Source organism: Berghia stephanieae, chromosome 2, assembly GCF_034508935.2.
Source record: "Berghia stephanieae isolate SIO BIC M18660-M18661 chromosome 2, UCSD_Bste_1.3, whole genome shotgun sequence".
Classification (NCBI taxonomy): Eukaryota; Metazoa; Mollusca; class Gastropoda; order Nudibranchia; family Aeolidiidae; genus Berghia; species Berghia stephanieae.
In genome coordinates this window covers 103,946,554-103,974,053 of record NC_088361.1, presented here as the reverse complement: position 1 = coordinate 103,974,053, position 27,500 = coordinate 103,946,554, and the positions used below count along the sequence as shown (strand labels likewise).

General features: G+C 36.6%; 1 protein-coding gene across 2 annotated transcripts in view; it reads left to right on the top strand.

Moving 5' to 3' along the window:
* Nucleotides 1-13,901, top strand: part of LOC144966139 (ubiquitin-conjugating enzyme E2 Q1-like) — a 15,720-nt gene extending 1,819 nt beyond the window's left edge. The window contains exons 2-11 of one of the 2 annotated variants that reach the window (XM_078902252.1): nucleotides 35-139; nucleotides 761-862; nucleotides 1,620-1,708; nucleotides 3,339-3,438; nucleotides 4,030-4,114; nucleotides 4,781-4,841; nucleotides 5,668-5,758; nucleotides 6,651-6,854; nucleotides 10,249-10,315; nucleotides 11,831-13,901. In XM_078902252.1, the coding sequence (XP_078758378.1) occupies nucleotides 35-139; nucleotides 761-862; nucleotides 1,620-1,708; nucleotides 3,339-3,438; nucleotides 4,030-4,114; nucleotides 4,781-4,841; nucleotides 5,668-5,758; nucleotides 6,651-6,854; nucleotides 10,249-10,315; nucleotides 11,831-11,862 (936 nt within the window). In that variant the 3' untranslated portion in view covers nucleotides 11,863-13,901. Of the gene's footprint in view, nucleotides 1-34; nucleotides 140-760; nucleotides 863-1,619; nucleotides 1,709-3,320; nucleotides 3,439-4,029; nucleotides 4,115-4,780; nucleotides 4,842-5,667; nucleotides 5,759-6,650; nucleotides 6,855-10,248; nucleotides 10,316-11,830 lie in introns of both variants that reach the window. The other variant, XM_078902251.1, reaches the window with a different exon arrangement.
* Nucleotides 13,902-27,500: the final 13,599 nt, after the last annotated feature.

The window sequence follows — 27,500 nt, the reverse complement described above, 5'->3', positions numbered from 1 at the left end:
AAATTTATTGCTTTTTCTCTCTAATTTTCTTCAGGAAACATATCCCCACTCTGCACCCATTTGGTTCAGTGATTGCGAAGATGGAAATGTAGTGACTGTTGTTGGTGATTTACCTTGCAGTAAAAAGGAACATTTTAATGTAAGTTTTTTTAGTGGTTTTTTTTTGCTTTGATATTGTAATTATTATTTTTTCAGTGAAAGTCTTTCATGCGCAAGCATATCTTTAGTTGTAGAATTCACTGAATCTGAATTTGAATGTTACTTGAAGTCGACTCAATTCAGAGTATTTGTATTCAAGGGGAGAGAGTTATAAAGTGACTTCCATTGTTTGTATTTAGGCTGAACAATTTTGATAATCTTCATTTGAATGTTTCTGTTGTGTTCACACATGATTGATTCGGGAAGAGCGTTCCACTCTATTTAATAACAATGAAATGTACTGATCATCAAAGAAATCAAAAAATTATTGCATTAAACTTGTAGATGTATCATTTCCTGACCCTCACATTTCCTTTACTATCCCCTTTCTCTCATTTCCCTCCCTCCCTCCCTCCCTCCTCTCTCTCTCTCTCTCTCTCTCTCTCTCTCTCTCTCTCTCTCTCTCTCTCTCTCTCTCTCTCTCTCTCTCTCTCTCTCTCTCTCTCTCTCTCCCAAATGAGTAGGAAAATAAATAATGTCACCATTTCAGGGCATGATATAGAGACTATGAAAGTGACAAAACTAACTCATGTCTCATATTTTGTTTTTGTCCTCTTTATAGATTCTGTATCAAACAAAATGTCTTGTTGAAAGACTATGTAGACTCTATGACTTAGAAGTGCCTGCTGAAATCAGCTGCATCGATGATGCTTTGTCAGAAAAGGTAAGTTTAAGTCAACCAAGGTAAAAAGAAAAGAAAAAAAAACTTGAGCTTTTATAGAGCGCGATATCCATTAAACGTGCTCAAAGCGCTTTAAAAGGGGTCCCTGACCAACAGCAACGCATAGAACGAGACATGATGCCTGTTAGGTGATGTTACCATTTTTTTTTTTCCGAAAGAGACAACGCTGTTGATGGCCAGGTACTCATTTTACACCTGGGTACGGTTAGAGAATGTGAGTACATAGTCTTTTCCAAGGACTCAACTATGCACCGAGTGATGCTCGAATCCAGGTCCTTTCGATCCGAAAGCGAGTGTCATACCATATAGCCGCACAAGACCACATATTCAACCAAGGTAGCCTAAGTCTTTTTTATAAATTTTAGAAAATAAAACATTAATAAATAAATAAAATGGAACAAGTAGTGAATGTTAACATTTCAGTGAGATTGTAGTAAACGTTGATTATTTCACTTGTTTTCATTTCATTAAAAAAAACATAGGCTATTCTACGTTCCACTAAATTCCTGGATAACATTTGTCTGGGTTGATCCATCATTTTTGAAAAAGATATTTGCTAACATATACAGAGATAAACATTGTTTTTAAAAAATATGTCTTACTCTGATAATTATTTGATTTAATCGTTTGATGCATAGCACAGGTTCTGATCTTTCAGTCTTCCCATCTTTTAGGACATATTTTCATATTAAGTCTCTGCCTCTTTATATTGATATTATTAATATTTTTTCATTTAAAGGGAATTTCTGTCAAAATGATGCACGATGCCCAATCGGATGAGGATGAAGAGGAGGATGAATTTTATGACATGGAAGAGGATAGTCAAAGGTTGGTTCATTACCTGAATGGCGTATAAACTTTATGTTGATTGTGTTCCACATAGAACTTTGGAAAATCAAATATCCCTACACAGCACCTTCAAAACAACAACATCTGGACTCGAAACTCTTTGTATTCCCAGTCTTCAGAATTAACACACATCAATGCTCTGCTCCTATTTATTTTTGTTCATGGCGATCACCCCCTTCACAAATATATTAAGTTCTCCATGGGGAGCCGTTGCCTCATATCTATAAAAACAAAGACAACACGTCACCTTAATTCATTTTTGCCACATGGTGTTTGAATTTTTAACGCGCAAGTTCGGACTAGAGGCCAGAGGTATGGTCTATCTCAATTTATCAAATTAATATATAAAGTGACGCTATTGGTTCTTGGTTGTATATTTTTTTACATTTTTGTGCATTTGCATATATATATATATGTATACATTGTCACCATAGATTCTCAACTTTGTGTTTATACATTTTTATGCATGCCACGTCTGTAAACGAATTTCCATTTTTTTGGATGAATAAAGTAAATATTATTATTATTATTATTATTATTATTATTATTATTATTATTATTATTATTATTATTGTTATTGTTATTGTTATTATTATTATAATTTTTATTTACTTCTCCAAATCTACATATATTATGATTTTTGGTCTTCAGAGGGAAAGGAAATAGAGATTTTATGAAACATCTTGCAGGTTGTCAAGATTTCTTGCTGTCTTGTATGGTGATAATGTTTCTTATATCAAAGGTACCACCAAAATAATTCAAGGTTCAGGGTGTCCAGCAAGGTTGTAAAGTCATAACTTTGTTGTCTTGGTCATTAAGGTTGTAAGTTTGCATCTATGGTAAATTTGCATCTATGTTCATAAAAAAAAAAAATTCATAAAAAAGTTGATTCAAAGAATTAAGATTTTAAAGAGGTAATTGAGGAATTATATCTCTGAGAAATACAAAATTGCGAATGCGCCAATCGACAAGGCTTAATCCAGCGGTCTCCATTTTGAAAATCATAGGCATGTCCAGAGACGTTATAACACTGGGCCCTGGGCACATCTGGCCAACAATCTGACCATGACGATGTGCATTCGTGGTCAGGTGACTTGTCTCACCTGCTCACTTAATCAAGTCTCTTGGGTACTCTGACCCCATGTGATTTTAACACAGGATTAAACCATCGCTAGCATCAATGTGGACAAGTTTTGACCATAACCCCATCCTCTTCCTTATCTCTGGAGATGTCGATTTTACAGTTACCATCACAATTGCCACAATAACAACTACATACTACCACCACTACTACTCTTATTAACACACACACACACACACACACAAACATCCTTTCACGTGAATTAGCTGTATGAGAGGTATTGGAAATATTTTTTTTAAAAAGAAAGGTGATGCTTAAACATATGAGCATCAACCATTTCATTTTTGCAGAATAAAATATTGATATCAAAACATTTTAATTTCCTAGGTCGTAAATTTAGTTTCAAGGTTGTATATTTTACTTTGAATTTTTGCTGGATGCCCTGAGGTTTGCCATTTTGGCTTCAGTTGTAGAATAAGAACAACTACTGGAAATTTGTATAAATAAAAGTCATTATTATATTTTCAGCAATGAACAAAAGGCAAAGGAAGAGATTGACGGGATTGATGTAGAAAATTTGGCTGTCCTAGAAAAGCTTAAGCAGAATCAAAGACAATCTTACCTGAAGGTAATTACGCATTGAGCAACTCTATTGATTGTAGTAAACCACTCCTCATCGTTGATGAATGGTGAACTAATTTCTTATAGTTTACTGGAATACTTTTCTCCATCACTGTCTTGATTTCCATCAGTATAATGGGCTTGATGTTTTGATAGGTCAGCTATAGATTTTATTAAAAATATGAAGACTGCATATTTTCTCATTTTGAATTTTTTTTTTTTTGTTTTGTTTATGTGGTAAATTTGGCCATAGGTATTTTCTCCTTTTCATTCTTTTAAGGTTTTTATGGTTTTCATTCCATTAAATTATGGACGCTTCTCCTACATTACCAACTTGGTCTTCTCTAATTTAATAATTCCTTCATTTCTGGTCATATGTTTGATTTCTGTAGATTATTTTCTATTAAGATCCAATGCCACCATTGATTCACAAAACCTGTAATATTTCTTTGGTTGGACTATGTTTATTTTAGTTGTTATTAAAGTTTAGATGCATGGCTTATTATCTAGTTAGATCATGTTATTTATTGCATTTTCCCCAATGCTTAATAGCTCAGTCAATTGTTATGCACATGTTTCTTTTCTTCAAAAAATGAAGGGTTCTGTTGTTGGATCGGTGCAAGCGACTGATCGCTTAATGAAGGAACTGAGGGATATCTACAAATCAGACAGTTTCAAGAATGGTGAGTTTGGCGTCTTGACAGCAGTTAAGATATATCTAACCGAGCATTTCTTATGGCAAATGTTAATTATTAATTTCTTTGTTTAGCAGCCAAAGAAAAATGGAACTGTTAAACTGATCAACATTTTGAAAAGTAAATTATCATCTCCTCATAAAATTTGAATCAGTTGCTTGCTTCAAAATGTCAATACCGCTTTCAAAGTTAACTGTTTTTCGGAGGTTCAAATCTATATCCCTGACAGTGTAACTTTATTGCAGAGATGCCAACTATTATTAAAGTTAAGAAATTTTTAATGAAAATGGTGCCTGTGCAATAAATGGAAACATCTCTACGAAATTGACGTATTTTTGGCAAGCCACCATTTTCCTGATATTATACAGTATTTGTACAATGTCACAGCACTGTTTACAGTGTTCAATTTTACTCATGAAAAGGGGACTGCGCTGTATTCCACTTTTTTCCCTCCCAAATTACACATTTTTTATTCTTGAGGTTGGCATCTCTGTTATTGTGTATTTTGTTAACCACTGAATTTATCTATTAATATATAATACTTTGTTCATTCATTCTCCATTTTATTTAATACCAGAAATTGTCATTATAATTGAACTAATAAATAATTGCAATATTTATATATTTATTCAATGTTCTATCTCTATTCTACAGGAATATACACAATTGAACTAGTCAACGACTGCCTATATGAATGGAATGTCAGGTTAAAAAAGTGAGTGTTTTTTTCTGAAATACTTATTATTAAATATTGCTACTCGTTCAATGTATCCAATATATTACATAACTCATTGAAAAGCATATTTTAACAATTGTTCACAGTTCTTGTTTTTGAGATTTGGTTAAATAAGCCTGGTGAATATTGATTACCCCCCTCTTATTTACTTTTTATCGTATACTTTGTGTGAAAATCTTATACATTCATCGTTCACAGTGCATTCAATGGTATTTGCATATCTGCCGGATCTTACGAATCTTTCGTAATTTTACGAATTTTAGACAAATTTCATGGCTAATTACGAAAATACGAAATTTTGTGGAAAATTACGAATTTTTTGTTCTCAATACATAAATATATAAATAATAATGATGATGATGATGATAATAATATTAATAGTAATAATGATAATTATAATATTTAATGATGATGATAATAATAACAATAATAAAGCATGTCTACAGCGCATAGGCATGATGATGTAATGTTTAAATTATCATCAATGTCAAATTGTTGTTGTTCGTGCACGATTTCAGAAATTACTAATTTCCTTGTCAAATTACTAAAGATTGACATAAAAATTACTAAAGTTGAAGTTTTCAATTTGGCAGGTCTGTAGTTGACCTCTTTGCTCAGCGGCCAGATCTAACAGATCCAGCGACCTAATCATTGCTGATGAACAGGGGGTTGAAAAAAATTTGACTGTACTCCAGTGCCAAATAAAAAATACAGTAGTATCGATATGAAATGGAACTCACCATTATAGGGATAAATTTGTTAAAAGCAGATGATATTTATTTTCACTTTTTTTTTTCTTTTTCAGGGTTGATAAGGACAGTGGTCTCTACACAGACATGCAAGTATTCAAAGCCAAGGAGGGCAAGGACCACATACTTCTCAATTTTACCTTCAAAGTGAGTTCTTATTCATGTCTGGTGACAAGGATGTAGTAGGGAAAAAAATAATTACCCCATTTTTACTTAATGGAGGTTCAAAAAGTAAAAAGAAAAGATTACAGCTTTAACTCACTCAATCTTAGAGATTTTTGCTACTTTTCAATTTTGGAAAAAAAAATCTATTTGAAAATGAGCATTTACATAGATTGTTATAGTTTTATTCAACTATCATTAACATGCAAAAACTAAAAACACTAGCTTTGATACTATGCCTATAATTTGTCTCAGAAAAATGTAATAAATAGGCATAGGGTCAAAGTAACCCGGGTAAACTACGAATACAGTCGGTGTTAGGGTTGAGTGAGTTAAATAAATTATTTCTCCTAAAATGACCTAGATATTTTGGTATTTTATTCTTCAGGTTGTAAATAAATACAATAAGTTTTAAAAAATCCTTTTCTTTGTTCCCTTGAAGAAGTTAGATTTTAAGAGAAAACTATCGGATCCCAGTTGTTAGTTGCAGTGCGATGCTGCAAGTCAACAAGGGGAAGGTGACTTGCTCAAGGCTACACAGTGTTGTTGGTGGGGGATACCTCTGGGGTATAAAGAGAAGACTATTCTGTAGTGCCATGTGTTGCTCCTGTGCGATTTCTGAAACTGATAATTATATGATTAGTGAGCTGTTCTTCTCAGTAATAGAAAGTATGCACATTCCTCCCACCAAATCCGAGCATCAGTAAAACACTTTATAGTCACCTGGAACAACTACAAAAGACGTCTAACTTCTACGTGATGGCACATGACCGAAGGGCTAGAACTCAGGTGGTCGCTGGTTTGGATAAGTAAGTAAGTAAGTTAAGATTCTATTTTCATTAATCCCATGAAAAATATTTTTCTTTCTCTTGAAAAGGAAACCTTCCCATTTGACCCGCCATTTGTACGGGTCATCAATCCTGTGGTCTCAGGTGGCTACGTCTTAGGGGGTGGGGCCATCTGCATGGAGCTCTTGACCAAGTCTGGCTGGAGCAGTGCCTACAGCATTGAATCCATCATCCTACAGATATCAGCCACCCTTGTCAAGGGGAAAGCCCGCATTCAATTTGGAGCTGCCAGGGTAAGAAACAAATTTAAGAGAGTATCAATGATTTTATTTTTGATTAAAAAAATTTTTTTGATATATATAACATTATAGAGCAGTGATGATACTTTTCCGCGGATCCGCGGAAATCCTAGGTTTTCTTTCCTTTCCTCGGTTTTCCTCCTCAGATCCTTAGATGTTGGTAGTGTAGAGAACAATCTGGAATTGAAGGACATTTTCATTGGCAAAGTCACTTCAGACACTCTCAACAGTTATGAGAAGAGAAATGAATTCTTCATTACATTCTCAAGGGCATACAGGCATTGTGCTAAACATCTGCTTGTAACATTGCCTCTAAACAATCCACTAATAGTCAGTCTTTCAGCCTTAGATCCAGAGGCTCCCTGTCATAGTGTCATTGGCAAAGCCTTAAACACTCTAGCTAGTCATTTTGGGCATTATTTATCTCAAACGGAAATGGAACTTGTTTTGGTGGAAATAAAAATTTTGTCATAACCAAGAAGGACTTTAATGGGGGAAAGGGTTGATTTGTGGTGGAATAGAAATAGTGACTTTCCTATTCTTCAAAAGCTGGCTAGGGCTTGCTTATCCATATTTCATGGCCCACAGGTTGAGGGTTCCTTTTCTAAAATGAAGGATATTCTTAAAGACAAGTGTGGCAACATGAATATTTCAACATTCTCTGCCATACAGACGGTGAAGTATTCTTTGAAAGCAAGAAATGCCACTGCTCTGGAATGCTTCAAAAGAAAAGACATAGATCACAGTGAAATTGATCCTGTCCTGATAAGTTGCATTAAAAAATCTCGCAGCAAGTATCATACTGAGTTGCAAAAACAGAAAGAGGAAAAGGAAAGAAAAAGACAAATGTTTGATCAAGCAGTTGTAAAGGCGGAAACAAAAAAGCAAGCAAAGGCAGTCCGGGAGAAGGCAATTAAAATAGCCTATAAGCTTCATATAAAGAAGCACTCCAAACAGGTTGGGCCCCCACCTAGAAAGAGGCCCAAAACACACTAGTACTCTTCAAGTACTCTAAAGAAGTCATCCTGCCTACTTTCCTGTGGTGCAAGAATGTTCTAGGTGAGTTTTCCGTTTTTCCGAGACTTTTCCTCCTTTAGGACTTTTTGTGAGTATCATCACTGATAGAGAACAATGAGTATTTTTGTAAGTTTGTCCTGAAAGTTTTTGGAGGTCTTTGTAATTTTTATTTTTGCCAATAGTTGCCATCCTGCTCTTTTTGTTTCAATTAGTCTGCCAGTTGTCATGTTAAACGATAAGAGCATGGTTAAGAGTATCCTTGATGTTATATCCATCATCTCTAGCACCACTACCACAACTACCACCACATCACCATTCCTACCACAACCACCACCACATCATCATTCCTACCACCACCTTCACCACATCATCAACCCTACTACCATTACTTCAACCACCACCACATCATCATCCCTACCACCACTATTACCACCACCATCACACCATCATCCCTACCACCACCACTACTACTACTACCACCACATCGTCATTCCTACCACAGCTACTACAACCACCACCACACAATCATCCATACGACCACTACTACTACAATCATCACCACATCATCCCTACCACCGCTATTACTACAACCACCACCACATCATCGTCCCTACTACAACCACCAAATGTAATTACACTTTCAACTTTTGAAATTCCACCGAGTTGTGTCAGAAATTGCTACGAGACAAATTTTGGATCGCATCTCAGTAAATTTTAGTGAAATTCAAATTTATAGGTTATGGTCGCATGGATGGGTCATGGTCTTCCTTTTTTGTGACCAGTCATTCTCACCCCTGCTAGTAAACATTCCAGGGGTTTTCTTAGAGATTTGACAATGTTCACCATTAATATGTTTGTCCTAAACAGACCTCTCATAGTGGGCAGGGAGGCACTTGCTGTGTCTTCTATCCCCTTATGTCTGTTTTCCAACATGCTGCTTGTCTTTGTCTTGGAATGAGATTACTTGTTTTTCTATTGGCCCTGGCTGGGAGGGAAACAGTCCAATGTATAGATAGTTTTAGGAGGTATTTTTTTCCTTGTGAATCATCTCTCTGTTGTGTACTGCATTATGGTTTGTTTACTTATTATATATGATTTGTGAACATTTGAGTTTATTCTTAGTGGGATCATGTGCTGGTGTCTGGATCAGACTTTTAGGTGATCTCAAACTAACTACTTTGATAGTGTGCTCTTGGAATCTACATCCTATTTGAATCAATTCCCTTTTGTTTTACTTTTTTTTGGGTGCTTTAATTTTAATTCTAGAACTTATTACTGTCCCATTTTTTCCCTTTTTACTGGCGCTGATACGACCTACATGTGTTGTAAACGCTGCAAAAGTCTTAAAAACACACAGACCTGATATGCATAATTTTCAAATGTATTTATTCAGTATCGACAGATTTTTTGTGGGGTTAAATCTTTGGCTCTAGGTTCAGATTTGAGATGACAATTGATGAAAATGGGTTATGTTAATGTTAATGACAATTGATGAAAATGGGTTATGTTAATGTTAATGAGAAATTGGGGGTCCTGATGGTCCAGTCATCGAGCAGCCGCTTCACAAGCAATTTAACTGAAATTGATCCTGGGTGTAGTCGAGATTTTTCTTCTCCACCCCCCCCCCCCCCCCCCCCCCACCCCCCCTGTCAATTGGAAATTTATTATTGGGTTTGTTTTGGTTTATTTTCCAAATTGATAATTTATATATAACACATCATTTTTTAATGAATTTAAATCAATTAGACTGGGTGGGGATCCTGACCTCCCATAGCGGGCAGAGAGGTACATACTATGTCTTCTATCCCCCTATGTCTGTTTTCCAACATGCTTTCTGTCTTTGTCTTGGAATGAGATTACTTGGTTTTGTATTGGCCCTGGCTGGATACCTTGACTGGGAGGGAAACAGTCAAATGTATAGTTAGTTTTGGGAGATGAAATTTTTTTCCTTGTAAATCATCTCTCTGTTATGCACTCCATTATGTTTTATTTATGTATTATATATGATTTGTAAACCTTTGAGTGTGTTCCTCTTAGTGGGGGCCTGTGCTTGTGTCTGGATGAGACTTTTAGGTGATCTCAATTTAAGTACACTGATAGTGTGCTCTTGGAATCTACATCTGTTCCCTTTTGAACCAATTCCCCTTTGTCTGCCTTATTCTTGGATGCTTTAATTGTAATTCTAGAACTTTTTACTATCCCATTTTTTCCCTTTTTACTGGCGCTGATATGACCTTAATGTGTTGCAAGCGCCGTAAAACCCTTAAAAACAAACAAACAAATCGATTAGAGACGAGGGTGAAGGTCATACATTTTGTGTACGTACAGAATCAATATACATTAGTGTTTTCTTTCTTTCTTTCTTTCACAGAATCAATACACATTAGACAAAGCACAACAGTCTTTCAAATCACTTGTACAGATCCATGAAAAGAATGGTAAGTTTCATTCAGTATGGCGATGTTATCTAGGGGTATGACATTCGGCAACGGATTGGAAGGTCCTGGGTTCGAGTCCTGCTCTGAGCAGCGCATTGTTTAGTCCCTGGATAAGGCTCTTTACTCACTTTCTCTCACTGTACTCGGGTTTAAAGTGAGTACCTGGCTGCTAACAGCATTGTCTCTGTTGGGGGGGGGGGGGGGGGGGGGGGGGAATTGTAATATTTTCTAACAGCTGTCTTGTCTCGTCCTACATATTAAGTGTTGCTGTTAGTCAGGGAATCTTTGTAAAGCGCTTTGAGCACTTTAGTGGAAATTGCGCGATATGAAAGATCAAGTTTAAGTGTATTTAATCGGAGGAGTAATCTGTTATTTGAAATTGCCGTGTACAATTGATTGAAAGACATGATATGGTCATTGTTGCCTCATAAATTTGTACTCAGCTTTTATTGACACTGCAGTCTGATTAAGATAAACTCCCGTGAATCAGAAAAAAAACGTTTATATCTTATCCGAGGTTCATTTTATCCAAAACTCAAGGGGAACAACCCTTTAGTGACACAAACATTTGTTTTATCAATTTGTTATCCTCCTTTAATAAATCAATATCCCCAGAAAGACAGCCCAGCTTCCTGTCAAGCTGGGCTAAACTGAGAATGACTTTTTTCGCGACTATTTTTTGTTGTTACGAGTCGTCTTTCTCATCCAACAGGCATACAGTGATCTAAACGATTGGAAAGACAGAATAAGAATGGAAAAAAAATGGGGCAGTGTTGAGACACTGTCATTACTCGTCCCCTAGTCTAAGCAATGGGTGCCAGTCTTGTTCTGATTACCGATTGCCTAGTGGGAGGGTTGGGGGGGGGGGGTAGCATACCTGCCGAATCTTACGAATTTTAGTCAAGTTTCACAGCCAAATACGAAATTGTTTAGAAAATTACGAATTTTTATTAATGATGATAATCATAATAATAATAATATTGTAGTTGTTCATACACAATTTCAGAAATTACGAATTTCCTTATCAAATTACTAAAAATTGACATACAAATTACTAAATTTTAAGATTTCAATTTGGCATGTATGGGGTTGACAACCACAAGACATCCACTTTGCTGTGCAGATGTGCATGGCGTGAATGAGACGATGGGGCAGGGATGATAGACAAAGGCCTTGGCCCCCACCATACACGCAGAGCTGAGTTTCTAGTGTGCTATGACAATGCAAAGGCACAAACCCACATGTTCACGTGCATGTGTGGAGTGCAGTGTATGCGTCATACAGTGACAAGCTTGTGTATTTCAGTGAATCTTTGCACATACTACACACTTGAATAATATAGCTGGTGTTGAGTTGTTTCTTGATTGGGACAAGTGAATGTATTATGTGATGATGCGACTAAAAGATTGGGGGGGTGGGGGGACTTCCCGTTAATTTTAGAATGCATTTATTTTTAAAATTTCAATTTATTTCGACTTTGAAGCTCAGTTGTTTCTTGTTGTCCTTTTTCTCTAGGTTGGTTCACACCTCCCAAGGAAGACGGTTAGACGTCCAACAAGATTTGCCCTTCCCCATTCCCTATTCCCTTGTTAAAGACTTCCACTACCATACCAGCTTGTAAATTCCTCTCATTTCGACCCTGCTTCTTTTTAGTCTTCTAGGTCTCATTCTTCATTTCTTTCTGCTACTTCTCTGCCTCCTCCTCCTCCTCCTTCCACGCTCCCCCCCTCTCTCTCTCTCTCTCTCTCTCTCTCTCTCTCTCTCTCTCTCTCTCTCTCTCTCTCTCTCTCTCTAGCTCTCTCTCTCTATCTCTCTCTCTCTCTCTCTCTCTCTCTCTCTCTCTCACTCTCTCTCCTCCATCTCTTCCCCCCCCCCCTCTCTCTCTCTCTCTCTCTCTCTCTCTCTCTCTCTCTCTCTCTCTCTCTCTCTCTCTCTCTCTCTCTCTCTCTCTCACTCTCTCTCTCTCTCTCTCACTCTCTCACTCACTCACTCATATCAATGCCTATTAAAATTAAATTGACAATATTTTTGTAGCCATCATTATGGTCAAATCACCTCGTCACATCACCGTCATCACCATTATCATTGTCATTCATATATGAAGTATGCCATAAATCTCAGACTCACAATTATTGTAAATATATTATCACATGATCAATTCATTTAAACTACTGGATGGCTTGTAGGCTGTAGTTCCTGGACAGTTTGGAAAAAACAATCAGGTATTTCACGGTCACCTTTTCGTGTCTGTTCTTGGTAATTAATATTGGTCCTTTACTGTTATACTAGTTCATAAAAATATCCCCCAGGCATCAGCAGCAGCAGTGAGTGCAGTGTTGCAAAGTGAGTAATGGTGGGATAACTTATTCAAGGCCTCATGGCACTGCGGGTAGTCGGGGGAATTATGTACCTTTCAGGTGCAAAGCAAACACCATACCGCTGAGCCACTGCTGCCCCTCCTGATTTTACTTAAACGATCATCAGTAATGATATTTTAAAAAAAAATTTTTTTTTTTTTTTTTTTCTTTATGACTTGATTATTATTTAATCTTTAATTATGTCTTTCGGAATAGTTTACAGTGTATTGCCATTTTCACTTCTGGGCGGGGTTCCTGACCTCCCATAGTGGGCAGGGGGGTACATACTGTGTCTTCTATCTCCTTATATCTGTTTTCCAACATGCTTTCTGTCTTTGTCTTGGAATGAGATCTTTTGGTTTTGTCCTGGTCCTGGCCAGATCCCCTGGCTGAGAGGGAAACAGTCGAATGTATAGTTAGTTTTGGGAGATGATATTTTTTTCATTGTAAATCATCTCTCTGTTATGCACTGTATTATGCTTTCTTTATTTTATATATGATTTGTAAAACATTTGAGTGTGTTCCTCTTAGCGGGGACCTGTGCTTGTGTCTGGATTAGACTTTTAGTGATCTCAAACTAAGTACTTTGATAGAGTGCTTTTGGAATCTACACCTGTTTCTTATTTGAACCAATTCCCCTTTGTCTTCCCTTTTCTTGGATGCTTTATTGTAATTCTAGAACTTTTTACTATCCCATTTTCTTCCTTTTTACTGGCGCTGATATGACCTTAATGTGTTGCAAGCGCCGTAAAACCCTTAAAATCAATTAAATCACCATTTTCACTTTCAAATTGCCTGACAAAAATACAGTTAGTTATTCATAACTACCAATTTATTCCGTCAGTCATTGGTTTTGTTCATTAAAATTTTTTTAAAATTTATCCAATAAATGGTCAACTGGACTATATAAACAGTAACTACATTCTGATAAAAGCACACTTCACTGTCATGTTATAGGTTACAGAAGGGACTACACACAGTTCGATTTATAGATATGAGCGATATTGACTTTGTTGATGGAAGACATAGATCATAGTCCTGCCACTGCTACCTCTAAAATCGATTCGCAAGAGAAGGGGGAGAGGAAGAGGAAAGTGAATACAGATTTATTTTTTTAAATGTTGTTGTCTGAGATAGGTCTGAAACGAGTTTTTTTTCCCCTTACTACTATGCTAAATAAATTACGCCTATCATTTTGGTGTTGTAAATAAAACAGACAAAAAAAGAAATGAGAACGGATTACTTGCTACGGATATTGGTTTTAGTATTTTCTTAAGCATTTTTTTTTTAAAGATTAATTGAACATATTCATTAAATAACATTTTTTTTTAGTATATTAGTGGAGCAAGCAAGCTATAAATTGTAAATTCTTGACCATTTTTTAAACACATATCTAACAAGGTTATTTGGGTCTAACAATAATTGGCCTATGGTCTTAGGTTTTTCCAGGACATGAAAATGGAAACGCCTTGTCTATATGGACTATGTCGTATTTCGGATTAAGATTATAGTCAAAGGAGAAATATGTGTTTCCATCGCTTCACTTCCAACTTTTGTTTTGTTTTTCCCCTACAGTTTTATTTTTAAAAATTTTATCTAGGGTTACCAGAAACCTGCCTAATTGATGTTTTGAATATTTGTAAGCTTTAAGATTAAGGGAGTTGAGGGGGTATTTTACTGTAGTCATACATAGTTAATCTAATGACTCAGCATGATGCATGATGTCCATCAAAAGGAAATAATGAATTAATGTAATATGCATTCCTTCAGGATTAGAAGGCCTTGGAGCTGGCGTTTATCAAGGCAATCAATTGCTTGTTACTCTGGATAAGGAGCTTGTTTATCACAAAATACTTTCCATGAGATGTAAGAGAACGAGCTGCATAAATCACTACTGGGTGGTTGAGGGATGTCTAAATATAGTCTTGATTTGCATTCGGTATCGATACTGGTCCCTTTGCATTTGAAACTATTGGTCGACCACTAAGCTATGCCCCCCCCCCCCCCCCCCCTCCAATCCAATTGAATAATGTGCTCTGGTGCAAAACCTTCCATAATAGGTGTAATTCAATCAAAGATTTTTATACGGCAAAGCAGTTGAGGTTGAAGGCAAATATTATCAACTCTACACATATTTTTTTTAATAGTAGTGGTTTCGTCTGAATGTCATCATCTCAATCGATGAAATTATAAATCACAGCAATTCTATTGTAATATAATCTTATTAATTGTTCTCATATTGAATTAAATGTCGCATGAATTTTAATGTAAGTTTTTATGTGCTGGAAAGGAAATGGACTACGCTGTAGGGATATGATATCATTTATACACGAGGCTGGGCCAAATCGTTGTGTTCACAACAGTTGCCACAAAAATACTCCCAATCCAAAGTTATTTGGAAAAAAAATCACGGCCGGATTTCGTTTTCATCAGTTGCTCTTGATTGAATGATTTAAAAAATAGTCGAAAAATTGTGATAGTCTTATCATTGTAGGCTGACTCCAACATCGTGGTAAATTTCCAATAATAGTTCGCTCCATTGTTACATGTCGAGCACTATTCGTACCATACTTGTATCTAACACGATTCGATAGTCTTTTACCAATAGATTAGCAGAGATAGGTCTTCAATGGTGCAAAAAAGCGTGGGCAAAGTGAGTGGATACAAAGGTTGACACTATAACTACCATAAATGAATATAACAGCTTCTTAAAAGAACAAAAACCGGACACAGAACGTTTCGGGATCAAAACCCTTCTTCAGCCTACAACAAAAAACAAGAAAGACATAAATACATTACTAAATTCCAGATGGACAACAGAGATAATTGGTAGGTCTTCTCTTGTAGAAAAATCTTTCCTTCTTCTTGTTAATACCTTTTACAGTCCACAGCTTCTAGCGTCCTGGTATCACTATCTATAACTACCATATTTTGATGTAATATTGTCATGTTTTGGTTCATGTTTCTTTATTTAACCCATATTTTTCAAGAGCTATTCAAAATAACTTAATATTGGAGTGTTTTGTGGCAGCTGTTTGAACACAATTATTTGGCACAACTTCTGCGGCTATGTGGTCTTGTGGTATGGCCCTTGCTTTCGGATCGGAAGGTCCTGGGTTCGAGCCTCGCTCGGCGCATAGTTGAGTCCTTGGAGAAGGCTCTTTACTGACATTCTCTCACCGTACTCAGGTGTAAAATGAGTACCTGGCCGTTAACAGCATTGTCTCTGTCCGAAAAAAATTGTAGTAATCGCCTAACAGGCGTCGTGTTTCGTTCAACATGTTACATGTTGCTGTTGGTCAGGGACCCCTTTGTAAAGCGCTTTGAGCATGTTTAGTGGATTTTGCGCTATATAAAAGCTCAATTTAAAATTTTTTTTCTTTTCAAATACTGTGACTTCTGACATCATTTGCAAATGTATGTGTCGGATGCAGCCTTCATAATGACCATATTAAAGCATTATTACTCAAACTGTACATCAGGGTCACTGGCAATTTTGTTACGATTACGATTCGTGTAAATGACATATAAAATATTGAACTGTTAGTTTGAAATAGAAGTTTAAATATAAAACTGCCTTTGATGGAGTGTAAATGCCATTTTGAGTGAATGCCGTTTTCGTGTTCTTAAATTTTAAATGTAATGCATCATTTGTATAAACTTCAAGGATTCCTGCCTGCTTTTACGGAACCAATGTCAGTAATTTTTTTACTGAATTTTGATAATTATGGACTTACGGAAATAGAAGAAATATTACGGACTTCCGTTTTGTAGCAGTTTGGTTGCAGTGTTCGAGAATTATATAAATATATATATATATATTTTTTTTTTTTAAAGTTACCGCAGTTCCAAGGAGAGTAAAAAAAAATTCCCTGAAAGTGATAAAGGCTACCACTCCAGTTGAGGTCTGTGATAGCGAAATTGATGGTTAACTCGTAATGGTGGTGCCAACTACAAAGTGTATTTTACTTATGATGAGTTGTAGAATTTTTGGTTTGCTTTAGTTTAATATTACTGAAATGTTACCATTTTATTGTACTGATGAATTTTGTGTTGGTTACTGATTTTGAAATGTTCAAGTAGGCTGGTGTGCTTTAAGTCAATGAATCTGTATCGTGTAACACTGCTAATCGTGCACAATGTGAACAGTCGTGGGTCTCAGGGGAAGACGTGTTGTCAAGCCAGCAGGCAATAATGGGTCTCAGGGGAAGACGTGTTGTCTAGCCAGCAGGCAATCGTGGGTCTCAGTGGAAGACGTGTTGTCTAGCCAGCAGGCAATCGTGGGTCTCAGGGGAAGACATGTTGTCTAGTCGGAAGGCTTCATCTAAAGAAAATTTTGATTGTATGTTTTGAGATTGATATTTTCCTTTCTCATAGTTGAACCAGATTTGTGGTAGAATTCTTTCATTTGTCAGAACGAAGGGTCAGCCAAACAGTTTGAAATAAAATTACGTGACAATTCATTATTTTTAGTTATTTTTATTGTACTTATATTTTAACTCAATAGAAAGCTTCAGGCCGATCTTGAGGGGCATCGATCCCAGTTACTGGATAAAGAGAAAGAGCTTTATTGTTTTTGTTTTTGTGTGGACTAGTTAAAAAGATTAGTTGAATTTAATTCAAGAGCGTGTATCTTACAAGATCTCATAGTAGTAGTAGCATTTGGCGTATATTGTAGGATTCTCTGAACATGTCTCAATTGAAAAAAAGAATTTTTTTGGAACGAGTTTGCTATCCTTTCTTGAACTGGGTAACTCCTCCGATTCAGCACGTTGCAATCTGCTGTCGATTAGTGCCAAATACGCATTCTACATTTTTAGTGAAAATTGTTTTTCAACATTCTTCAGTAATGAACATTAGCATTTGTTACGAATTAATAATATTTATTTTTAAAAAATTTAAAAATTATAGTTTTCAATCAAAGTAAGGATAAGATACTATACTATATGTGTCTGTATATATATATGGGTGCTAGATTATTAGGAAAGAAGAATAATTAACGGCATGGAGGCCTTTAAAGACATTCCTTATGATGTTGAAATTGGTTCATTCTAAATATTACCAGCCCAAAAAAGGATTTCAGGATTGATATTTATTGTTATTATTATGGCCCATGTATTGGATAAATGGTACAGTGAATGACATAATCAGTCGGTTGGTGAAAAGGTTTGAACTGAGATATTGACAAGTTTAGTTAGCAGATCAATTTTTATCCAAAATGAGTTATCATAAATGATTAATTCAATCCTATTCGTACATCTTCGGGAAATATCAAAGGTTAATTTCACTTTTAAATATTTTTTACAGCTAGTCAAGTTGAAAAAGTATGAAATTTGAGACCATAAGTTCATGAAAAATCACCCGATTTACTTCAAATAAAGATTAAGATGCTCTGGTGAGCATATTCTTTCAGGAAATGAAAAAAAAAAATGTAAATCTAATATTTTCACCTTCCGACTGATTATGTCATGCACTGACACAAAATAATGTCATGTTTAGATATCATTATTGCTATCACCAGTCTTGTTCTCAACTCCTGTAGGCTATTTTTTAAAAATGTGACTGACCATCTAAATCTGGTAATATTTCGGAGTGAACTCATTACTGCTGGGTGGTGTTCCTGCCCTCCTGTAGTGGGCAGGGAGGTACTTACTGTGTCTTTTATTCTCCTGTATCTGTTTTCCAACATGCTTTCTGTCTTTGTCTTGGAATGAGATTACTTGGTTTTGTCCTGGCCCTGACCAAGATACCCTAGCTGGGAGGGAAAGCCAGATGTATAGTTAGACTTTTGTGAGATGATATATTTTTTGTCTTGTAAATCATCTCTCTATTATGTACTGTATTATATTATGTATGCTTTGTAAAGATTTGAGTGTGTTCCTCTTCGTGGAGACCTGTGCTTGTGTCTGGATTAGACTTTTAGGTGATCTCAAACTAAGTACTTTGATATTGTGCTCTTGGAATCTTCATCTGTTTCCTATTTGAACAAATTCCCCTTAGTCTTAACTTTCCTTGGATGCTTTAATTGTAATTTCTTCCTTTATACTGTCGCTGATATAACCTCAAGAGCCGTAAAACCTGTAACAACTACAAAAGACGTCTAACTTCTACGTCATGGCACAGGACCGAAGGGCTAGAGCTCAGTTGGTCGCTGGTTCGGATAAGTAAGTAAGTAAAACCTTAAAACAAACTACAAGCACCAATATTTTCATTATTTTTATTTGGGACTACCTGCTGCATCAGCTGGCACCCATGTATAGAGTCTTGTAACACCAATCCCTGTGTCGTGATAAGTGGATACGTTGTCATTGGAATAAATACTTTATGATGATTATGAGTATGAATATGAATCAAACGTTAGAAAATTTATGGTTATCAGAAGAGAGTGAGAGAGAAAAATATTTAGAAAATTTATGATTATCAGAAGAGAGTGAGATAAAAAAAAAAATTGGAATTTAACTTTAATTTTATATATTATATTATATTTGATTTGCCTTCAGCAGGATTAAATAACGTTTCACAGTCCCTAAATATTGGAGTTCTGGTGCTAAACTGTCCTTTTTCAGCAAGTTTTGATGTTAGACATAGTTGTGTATGTTTATAACTGGACCCAAACATTCTTTAGTTTTGTAAACTTGATTTTGTACTAGGCAGGTCTAATAAGATGATTTATGATTAATTTCGATGTGTGGCTGTCTTCAGTTTTTTTGGGGTTTTTTTTTTTTTAATAGTGACTGTAAGAAAAATCAGCCTTCACCTTTTGAAAAAAACCAGCTATCATCATCTCAATTGATTCTTATATGAATTCGAGGTTGTAAAGCCTACTTGTTTTTGTTTGGTATTGCCTTTTTAAGATTTTTTTATTTTTGTGTATGCGTGCAGTTTCAGTTAGTTTCTGAGTTATTGGTCTATGTGATTCTATGGGGCAACGTTTAGGGATCTCTTCTTGTATAAATAATGATGAGAAATATAGGGTTGGAGAAGTGCCAGAGAAAATAAAATTGCTATGGTGTCAGAGCCAACCTTGGGGTCCAACTGACACGGCACCCTCTGCCTGGCCGAGAGAGAGAGATCGACGCTAATCTCTCTCTCTCTCTCTCTCTCTCTCTCTCTCTCTCTCTTCTCTCTCTCTCTCTCTCTTTTCTCTCTCTCTTTTCTCTCTCTCTCTCTCTCTCTCTCTCTCTCTTTCTCTCTCTCTCTCTCTCTCTCTCTCTCTCTCTCTCTCTCTCTTCTCTCTCCCTCTCTCTCAGCCAGACGGAGGGTGCCGTGTCAGATCCCAAGTTTGGCCGTGACATCGCAATATTTTTCTTCTTTTTCCGTCTGGCACTTCTCCATACCCGTTTATTTCACATCAAACCCAGTTCTCTACACTTTGACAAAAATAACTGTCAAAGAGAATCGACTTTGTGTCAAGAGTTTATGGAATAAGAACTCCGGAAAAAGATTCTGTTTTCTAGTTTGCCTGTCGAGTTTTCTAGTTGTTCCAGTTTTTAAATCAAGATTCATAACAATGTCTCGTTGTCAAGTCGTTTGTTGAAGACGCGTTTTGTAGATTGGTCTTTTTCGTTTCTTTTTTTTTTTTTTAAACTTTAAGTACATTAAAAGTTTTACTTTCTTCAATTTTTGCCCTTGTTTTTCTCTTCTTTTTTTTTTTCTGACATTAGTTAGTTGTATCCATCATAAGGGTATTCCTTTTTTATTTTTTTTTTAACGTGTGAAATGTGCTTTTTGGTTTTGATTTGATGAGGATGACATTATAGGATATGGCTTAATATTTGGCATTTTTTGCAAACTGATCTTAAATTCTAGAAATATGATGGATTTTTTTGTTCGTATTGATGCTCTTTTGTAAATTCATTTTAATTTTTAATTTGTATTTTTATTTTGGTTCGGTTCAGTGTTGTTGTTGTTGTTGTTGTGTGTATGTATGTGAGGTTGTGTGTGTGTGTGTCTGTAGGCTTGTCTATTCTGATCCTTTAATTTATTAAATGATTTGTATGTAAACATATTATGTATATTATTCTAAATGTAAAGAAAGTATTTGACGATATAAATATATAAATTTGTCGATATTATTATTATTATGATTATGATATGTAACTTGGTTTCATTTTAAATTGTTCATTCCTTTTTGATGAGAAACTGCTGTAACTGTAATGTTCATATTGTATAATGTATTGTTTGTTTCCCTGAATGGAGGTGTGTAGAGGTAAATTCCCCTTTGTCTTACTGTTTCTTGGGTGCTTTGATTGTAAATCTAAGATTATTTTGACTCTTCCAGTTTTTTCTTTTTACTGCGCCGATTTGACCTCATTAATTGTGTCCTAAGCGCGGCGGGAAAACCATTAAAAACATCAAAACAAAACATACTCTATTACAACTGGGATTGTTTTGTTTCTGCTGAATAAAGAAGAACCTTCGATTCTACATCTGATCCCTATTTGTTCCTAGTTCCCCTTTTGTCTTACTTTTTCTTGGGTGCTTTAATTGTAATTCTATAACTCTTTACTATCCCATTTTCTCCCTTTTTACTGGCGCTGATATAACCTAAATGTGTTGCAAGCGCCGTAAAACCCTTAAAAACAAACAAACAAAAGAAGAAACTTCAATTCTGTTTACATATTTAGACCTGCCGCATGTTGTCTCCGATCTTCAATCTATTTCATCGAGTATTTGAGAGCGAGAGAATTTGTCATCGTTGTGTGTATATTGGAACTCAAAAAATAAATTTGTTGTTATTGTGAAATATTGCCACCTTGTGGGAAACCATGAATGTCAAATAAATTCTGAATTAAATTTAAACAATCAATGACTATTCGTTTCTTTCTTTCTATTTAATTTTTTTTTATTTTTGTTGATCGGTCGCCAAACTTTGCTATTTTGTGTTTATAATAGTGTTTTACACTTAGGACACTTAGAGTTGGCTGGGTAGGGTTTTCTTACCTCTCATAAAGGGCAGGGAGGCACTTACTGTGTCTTCTAATCCCCCTATATTATGCTTTCTGTCTTTGTCTTGGAATGAGATTACTTGGTTTTGTCCTGGCCCTGGCTGGGAGGGAAACGGTCAAATGTATAGACAGTTTTTGGGAGATGATATTTATTTTGTCTTGTAAATCATCTCTCTGTTTTGCACTGTATTGTTTTTTGTTTACATATATTACACGTGATTGTAAACATTTGAGAGTGTTCCTCTTACTGGGGTTCCTGGTCTCCCATAATGGGCAGGGAGGTACTTACTGTGTCTTCTATCCCCTTATATCTGTTTTCCAACATGCTTTCTGTCTTTGTCTTGGAATGAGATTACTTGGTTTTGTCTTGGCCCTGGCTAAAAGGGAAACAGTCAAATGTATAGTTAGTTTTGGGGGATGATATGTCTTGTAAATCTCTCTCTATTATGGTCTGTATTATTTTTGTTTTGTTTTACATATTTATGATTTGTAAGCATTTGAGTGTATTCTTCTTAGTGGGATCTTGTGCTGGTGTCAGGGTGAGATATTTAGGTGATCTCAAATTAAGTACATTGATGGTGTGCTCTTGGAATCTACATCTGTTCCCTGTTTGAACTAATTCCCAGGGCTGCCAGATGATCGCGGAACCGCGAAAATTCGTAAAACCGCGTAAAACCCTTAAAAATATATTTTAAAAAAACAAAACATATTGACATGCTAGTTTATAAAGAGTAACATTTTTATGTCCTTACTTCAAAATTCAGTTTTCATAGTGATTTCTGAAATTCAGTCCGTGTCCAAGAGACACCCCGTTTGGTTGGAGCGGATTTTTTCAAACCTGCCTGGCAGCCCTGATTCCCCTTTGTCTTGGATAATTCAATTGTAATTCTAGAACTTTCTACCATCCCATTTTCTTTCTTTCTTGGCGCTGATATGACCTAAATCTGTCGCATGCGCCGTAAAACCCTTAAAAACTAACAAACTTTTAGTCATTTGAGATTCTTCTTCTTAGAGGGATCCTTTGCATGTAGCTGGTTGGGACTCGTGAATTATATATATATATATATATATATATATATATATATATATATATATATATATATATATATATATATATATATATACACACACATATATGACTTACTGACTTCAGGCCTTTCGCTTCCTAATCATCCGATCGGGACGCCTCGGCTGCCTCTCTAATCATCTGTGTCATTTCCTTCTTCCACAGTTCACGGTCTTTTGCTGTGGATGCTAAGTTCATAAGGTCTTCCTTTGATGTTAATTCTTTGTTATTTTGAAGGCGTTTTAGTCCTCTATTGAGGACAGTATAAATTGACGTGGGTGGTCTACCTTGATATTTCGAACATTATACCAACTGAAGACGTGGACGAAAGCCACAGAAACATATGTCTTGGCCACATATAAGTGAGTGATACAATTTATATATATATATATATATATATATATATATATATATATATATATATATATATATATAAAGACCCATTGATGGATCATTCTTACTATATTCTGTTCCCTTTTTGAAACCGTACACAGCGTAATACTTTTTCTTTGGTGATTTTAACTTCAAAACTAAAGCTTCTCCCCCTATCATCATCTTCCTTTTTTTTTTTTTTATATACTGGCACTGGAGTGACCTAAAAGTAATCCGAGTCACAGGCGCCGTAAAACTCCTAAAAACAAACAACTCTCTTTCCCTGTCTTGAATTAAGATTTATTTGTTCTTGTAAAGTGATTTGAGCACGTTTAGTGCATATTGCTCTATATAAAAGCTCAATTTTATTTTTTTGTCCAAACTCAGGTCCTTCGCCATGATGAAAACGGACTGGTTGAACCATCATCTTTCTTTTCTTTAGGGCGATGAGAAGACGTAAAAAAGTCGCGAGCGACGTTGAAGGGGCAGCTTGGCTCAGTGGTACGGTCTTCGCTTCCTACCCAAAAGGAAACGAGTTCGATTATCCGCCGCTGCGTTGTGTGGCCTTGAGCAAGTCACCTAGCCCTAGCTCACTTTGCGGCGCTGCACTGCGGCTAACGCCTGGGTTATTCCAGTCTTCCCTTGGAATAGACCCTAAAGACAAATTTCCCCTTGGGGATGAATAAAGGGAATTTATTTTATTTTATTTTTATTTTTTTTAACTCTTAAACTTGAGCTTTTATATAGCGCAATATCCACTAAATGTGCTCCAAGCGCTGTCCAAAGGGTCCCTGACCAACAGCAACACGTAACATGTAGAACGAGACACGACGCCTGTTAGGCGAGATTACATTTTCTTTCCCCGACAAAGAAAACGCTGCTAACTGCCAGGTTCTCATTTTACACATGACTACGGTGAGAGAATGTGAGTGAAAAGCCTTTTCCAAGGACTCAACTGTACGCCTAGCCGAGCGAGACTTGAACCCAGCACCTTCCGATCCGAAAGCGAGTGTCATACCACTAAACCACGACATAGCCGCACTCTCACAAACAAATAAATGGATAATTTCAAATTTCCAACAAAAATATTTTTATTTTATTATAACTAAATAACTTTCCATGTGATTTTAAACGCCACTCAGATCGGTTATTTTGATGTCAAGTTACCGGTTTTAAGGATAAAATTATAACTTTTAATGTGATATTTGACAAGTGTCTGTCCCGAGTTAACACCAGGACATTTATAACCGTGTTTCATTGGCTGCTCGAATCTCAGGAGATGGTCGTTTTATCACCGTTTTCTCACGTACAATGAATGGGTTCGGATCGGACAGTTTCATGCTATAGATAGTTCGAAGATGACGTCACTCAGGTCTTTGTTACTGTTTTTTTTTGCCATCCGCGTTTATGAGTAATGCTCACTGAACTGTATTAACCTGACTATAAACGTTCATGAATACACACAGTTTTGTGTGCTGGTCCGTTATACTTCCGGATGGCAATGTTGTGAGCTTCTTAGCCAAGCGCATACTATCTATACAAAGAAACTGCAATTAATAATAAAAATTGACATTTTTTAACTTTCATTAAATTATTGATGGACTAATAATAAGACCCCAACTTTTCTCAATCCCAAGACTTCTTCAGGGCCTCAGGTTAAAGAAGTTTCAACAAGTTAAGGTCATAACACGATATTTGGGTTTTTAGGAACGAAAATGACACTCGCCTTATATATTCGGCTCTTTACAGACTCATATTCTCTCACCGTACTCAGGTGTAGAATGAGTATCTGGCTGGGTAAACGCATTATTTCTGTCGGCAAAAAACAAACAAACAAAAAACCTGTAAATTTCGGACAGAGACAACGCTGTTAAAGGCCAGGTACTTATTTTACATCTGAGTACAGTGAGAGACTGTAAGTAAAGAGCCTTTTCCAAGGACTCAACTATGCGCCGAGCGAGGCTCGAACCTAGGACTTTCCGATCCGAACGCGAGTGTCATACCACAAGACCGCATAGCCGCGCAATTTTAATCCATCGATATTTGAAGGACGAAATTTCTGGCAAAAAAAAAACAATAACAAACACCTGAGTGACGTCATCTTCGAACTATCTATAAACGTTTAAGGTTACACATAGTTTTGTGTGCTGGTCCGTTATACTTCTGCAGAACGGTGATAATGAGACAAAGACGCTATAAAGATAGTATGCGCTTGACTAAGAAGCTCACAACATTGCCATCCAGAAGTATAATGGACCAGCACACAAAACTATGTGTAACCTTAAACGTTTATAGATAGTTCGAAGATGACGTCACTCAGGTGTTTGTTATTGTTTTTTTGCCATCCCCGTTTATGAATAATGCTCATTGAACTGTATTAACTCTACTATAAACGTTCATGGATACACACAGTTTTGTGTGTTGGTCCGTTATAGATAGTATGCGCTTGGCTAAGAAGCTCATAACGTTGCCATCCGGAAGTATAACAGACCAACACACAAAACTGTGTGTGTCCATGAACGTTTATAGTCAGGTTAATACAGTTCAGTGAGCATTACTCATAAACGCGGATGGCAAAAAAACAATAACAAAGACCCGAGTGACGTCATCTTCGAACTATCTATACTTCCGGATGGCAATGTTATGAGCTTCTTAGCCAAGCGCATACTATCTATAGTCTGGTTAATACAGTTTAGTGAAAATTACTCATAAACGTGGATGGCCAAAAAAAAAAAAATTAATTAAACAATAACAAAGACATGAGTGGCGTCAACTTCGTTCTATCTATACATGGACGTGGTAGAAGAGAAAGAAGACAAACGAAAAGTAAGAGGAATGGGAGAAAGATGTACCAAATCCGCCCCCCTCCCCTATTCATACGGCGCAAGTCATCCATTTCGAATTGGTATTGGAACTCTCACAACAGTTGTCACATCTTAAACATCTGCCTATTTGAAATATTAAAGCTTCGTAGTTTTCAATGGAAAATAGGGGGAAAAAATCACTTTAAAAAGCTTTAGAAATAAATAATTTGCCCTCAGCATGGTCCAAAAATGCTCCAAAGTCCTGAATATAGACAGTATGCGCTTGGCTAAGAAGCTCATAACATTGCCATCCGGAAGTATAACGGACCAACACACAAAACGGTGTGTATCCATGAACGTTTATAGTAGTTAGTGCCGCGCTGAGGACCGGTCCAAGGACCGGTCCCACGGTCTTTTAGCTGTGAACCGGGGATCGGTCCCATAGTGGAAGACCGGCGGCGGTCCTCACTTCTTATCACCTTTCAACTAGTGCCGCGCTGAGGACTTTCCCACGGTCTTTTAGCTGTGAACCGGGGATCGGTCCCATAGTGGAAGACCGGCGGCGGTCCTCACTTCTTATCACCTTTCAACGGTCTCGCGCCATACTACTTCCCCAGCGATTCGTTGCCTCGGTTGCCTGTCTTCCACCAATCACCACCCATCCCACTTAATTAATCGCACCCACCCCCCTTTGCCATACACTAAACGACACAGACGACCATACAGGCAGACGACCACCTCCCTCCACTCCGCAAACGGCCCTTTCGTGTGTGAGATGGGGGAACAGGAGGCGCACGCCTTGGACGATTCCATTATACGGGGTAAATTTCAAAATTTACTACACCATAATGATCGCAATGACAATGATCTATGATGAAGGCATGACCCCTCTTCTCTAATGGGTTACTGTTTGAAATGTATGTGACTACTAAAGATGTGTGTGTGTGTGTGTGTGTGTGTGTGTGTGTGTCGAACCTAGCAAGTAGCAAATCCGATTTTTTGTTTTCTTTTGTCCATCTCTTGTCACCACTCCTTTCTATCGCATTGGTGTCATTTAAAATAACACAATAATATTAAAATTTCGTTTGGTGTTTTTACTAATCAAATAATATGAGTTTCATTAGTTTCTTCCTTCCAAAAAAAACAGTTATAACGTCTGAATTTTAAAAAAGTCCAATAGAATATTTGGGGACCCCGATAGCTCAGTTGATAGAGCACTCTCTTTATACGCAAAGGGCCAGAGATCGATCCCGGGTGCAGTCGAGTTTTTTCTGAATCCCTGTCTACTCAGCAGTGAATGGGTAGCTGAGTTTGTTAGATCTGGCGAAAAGTCACCATCGACCCCTCTTATTACTTATTACCTCATCCACCCCCTCTTATTATAACTTCACGTCTCTCTCTTACTCTTCAATGCTCGCTGCCCTCTAATGTGTGTGTGTGTGTGGGGGGGGGGGGGGGGGGGGTAGGAGTTGCGTGTGTGTATCAACGCCACGAACAACTCGATCAACGCCTTGGGCGATGCCATTATCTCCGTTAATGGGGATAAATTTCAAATTTTATTAAATTATCGAAGTAACAATGAAGTACGGTGAGCAAATAAAGAAGGCATCACCCCTCTTCTCTAATTAGGTTACAATT